This window comes from Anopheles aquasalis, chromosome 3, assembly GCF_943734665.1.
Source record: "Anopheles aquasalis chromosome 3, idAnoAquaMG_Q_19, whole genome shotgun sequence".
Lineage (NCBI taxonomy): Eukaryota > Metazoa > Arthropoda > Insecta > Diptera > Culicidae > Anopheles > Anopheles aquasalis.
The window spans coordinates 7,295,001-7,297,500 of NC_064878.1; the positions used below are offsets into that span (position 1 = coordinate 7,295,001).

General features: G+C 55.4%; 2 protein-coding genes across 2 annotated transcripts in view; one reads left to right on the top strand and one right to left on the bottom strand.

The window, feature by feature from the left end:
- LOC126579178 (pickpocket protein 28-like) overlaps nt 1-188 on the bottom strand; it is a 1,935-nt gene extending 1,747 nt beyond the window's left edge. The window contains exon 1 of the mRNA XM_050242536.1: nt 25-188. Within this exon, the coding sequence (XP_050098493.1) occupies nt 25-188 (164 nt within the window). The remainder of the gene's footprint in view (nt 1-24) is intronic.
- Nucleotides 189-647: 459 nt separating this feature from the next.
- LOC126577779 (cysteine--tRNA ligase, cytoplasmic) overlaps nt 648-2,500 on the top strand; it is a 2,631-nt gene continuing 778 nt past the window's right edge. Inside the window, exon 1 of the mRNA XM_050239712.1 lies at nt 648-2,500. This exon is cut by the window's right edge and continues 71 nt beyond it. Coding sequence (XP_050095669.1) covers nt 847-2,500 — 1,654 coding nt within the window. The 5' untranslated portion in view covers nt 648-846.

Below are 2,500 nucleotides of genomic sequence, written 5' to 3' on the forward strand. Positions count from 1 at the left end.
AGTCCCCTGTACCATTGAACTTACTTCTCGAACAGTGTGCGCCGCTTGCAGCCAAAGTATTTCACACCGTGCACCGTACTGTTGGAGCAATACTCTAGAAACAGAGTCTTCAGACCGCCCATAACGCCTCTATTGACACCACAATCGCTCGCTTCCTGCTCAAAGATGTTCACTGAATGGGAATCCATCTGGATGGTAAATGGTGATAGCAGCGCAACAACTGTCTGGCGGACCCTTTTACAGTCTTCCCGAACAGTAGCAATAACACACCCATCAGGGCGAGACCGAAGGGGACCCTGAACCAAAGCATGTAATTTGCAAACATGGTTGTTGGTCCCGGGCGCAACAAGGATCAGCCAGGCTCGCAAATTCACAAGGGACGTCCGTTGGCACCATCGCCTGTCTGTGGCGGAGCGTGCTAGTAAATTTTTCGTTGACCTTGGCACGGCGTATAGTAAGTTACCGCAACACGTTAATGATTCCCAGAGGATCTTTGATGTCCCTTTCTCCGTGCAAACAGTTGTTAATTCGATTCATTACCTGTGCACCAATCTTCTGTTGTCCACATCAGCTAATTTAAATATTCTGTCGGTACAGCAGCGAGTGCGCTCCTTGCCACCTTGCTGTCAACTGCGACGATGACGTTTGGACGGTGGAAGACGCGTGGAACACTGAAGAAGAAGAAGAAGATCATCCGCAGATCATTAAACGCAACAATCCGTGTTTCTTGCCTGTGCCCGGATCTCCGTAAACTCCCGTCTAAACCCGGAGTGAATCACGCTCGCTTCAAGGCAGAAAGATCCGACAAAGAAAGTGATCCGTGACGAAAGCAAAACGTCCCTTTGGATGGCGAAACGTGGACAACCGACGTGGCAAGCGCCGGAGGAAAAACCGGCACCGCGCCTCCACCTGTACAACAGCTTAACGCGACGAAAGGAACTGTTTGTACCGCGCGATGGCCGGAACGTGCACTGGTACAGCTGTGGCCCAACGGTGTACGATGCGTCACACATGGGCCATGCCCGGTCTTACATCAGCTTCGACATCCTGCGCCGTGTGCTGAGCGATTACTTCGGGTACAATGTGCTGTACGTGATGAACATTACCGATATCGACGACAAGATCATCAAGCGGGCTCGCCAGAACCACCTGTACGAGCAGTACCTAGAGGAGGCCAAGGCGGTTCCGCTCGAGCGGCTGCTCGATGATAGCCAGGAAGTGATGGCTGCGTTCCGGGAGAATGTCGCGCGCACCACCGACACCGATAAGCGAGCGATGATGGATCGGATGCTGGAGCGGTTGACGGTTGCCGTGGACAAGCTATCGCTGGCTGTGAGCAGTGGCGTGGCCGAGCAGGTCAGCCAGGCGAAAGAGCAGCTACTGCACGATTCCAAGGATCCACTGTCGGAGCTGCTGGACAGCAAACGCGGCTCGTCGGTAACGGAGAATGCAATCTTCGAAACGCTGCCGCGGTACTGGGAGGATGAGTTCCACAAAGATATGCGCGCCCTGAACGTCCTGCCGGCCGATGTGCTGACGCGTGTCAGCGAGTATGTGCCCGAGATTGTCACGTACATCGAGCGCATCATCGAGCGGGGACTGGCGTACGAGGCGAATGGATCGGTGTACTTCGATGTCGCCCGGTTCGATGGCCGGCCGGAGCATCATTATGCGAAGCTCGTCCCTGAAGCGTACGGTGATGCGCGGCAGCTGCAGGAAGGTGAAGGCGATCTAAGCACGGGCGAGGATCGCTTGGGCGAGAAACGATCACCGAACGATTTTGCACTGTGGAAGGCCAGCAAAGCGGGAGAACCATGGTGGAACAGTCCGTGGGGTAAGGGACGTCCCGGGTGGCACATCGAGTGCTCTGCCATGGCATCAGCAATCTGTGGAGATTATCTGGATATACACACGGGTGGTGTGGATCTTAAGTTCCCCCATCACGACAACGAACTGGCCCAGAGTGAGGCGCACGATGGTAGCAGCGAGTGGGTGAAGTACTTCCTCCATACCGGCCACCTAACGATCGCTGGCTGTAAGATGTCGAAATCGTTGAAGAACTTTGTCACCATTCAGCAAGCACTCGAGCGGCATACGGCCACCCAGCTCCGGTTGGCGTTCCTGCTGCACTCGTGGAAGGACACGCTCGACTACTCGGACAACACGATGGAGATGGCGGTCCAGTACGAGCGGTTGCTTAGCGAGTTTTTCCTCAACGTGAAGGATCTGACGCGTCACGTCGTGGCGGGCAAACCGCGCGATGCTTTCGATCGCTGGACACCGGTAGAGGCCGAACTGGAGCGCAAGTTCGGTGAGGCGAAAGCGGCCGTCCATGAGGCACTGTGCGATAACGTTGACACACGATCGGCGCTCGATGCCATCCGGGGACTGGTGTCGCTGTGCAATGTGTACATCAAGGAGCATCGTGCCAATCTGAATGCGCTGCTACTGCGCCGAATCGCTTCGTACTGTACCGATCTGTTGCACATCTTCGGTGCCA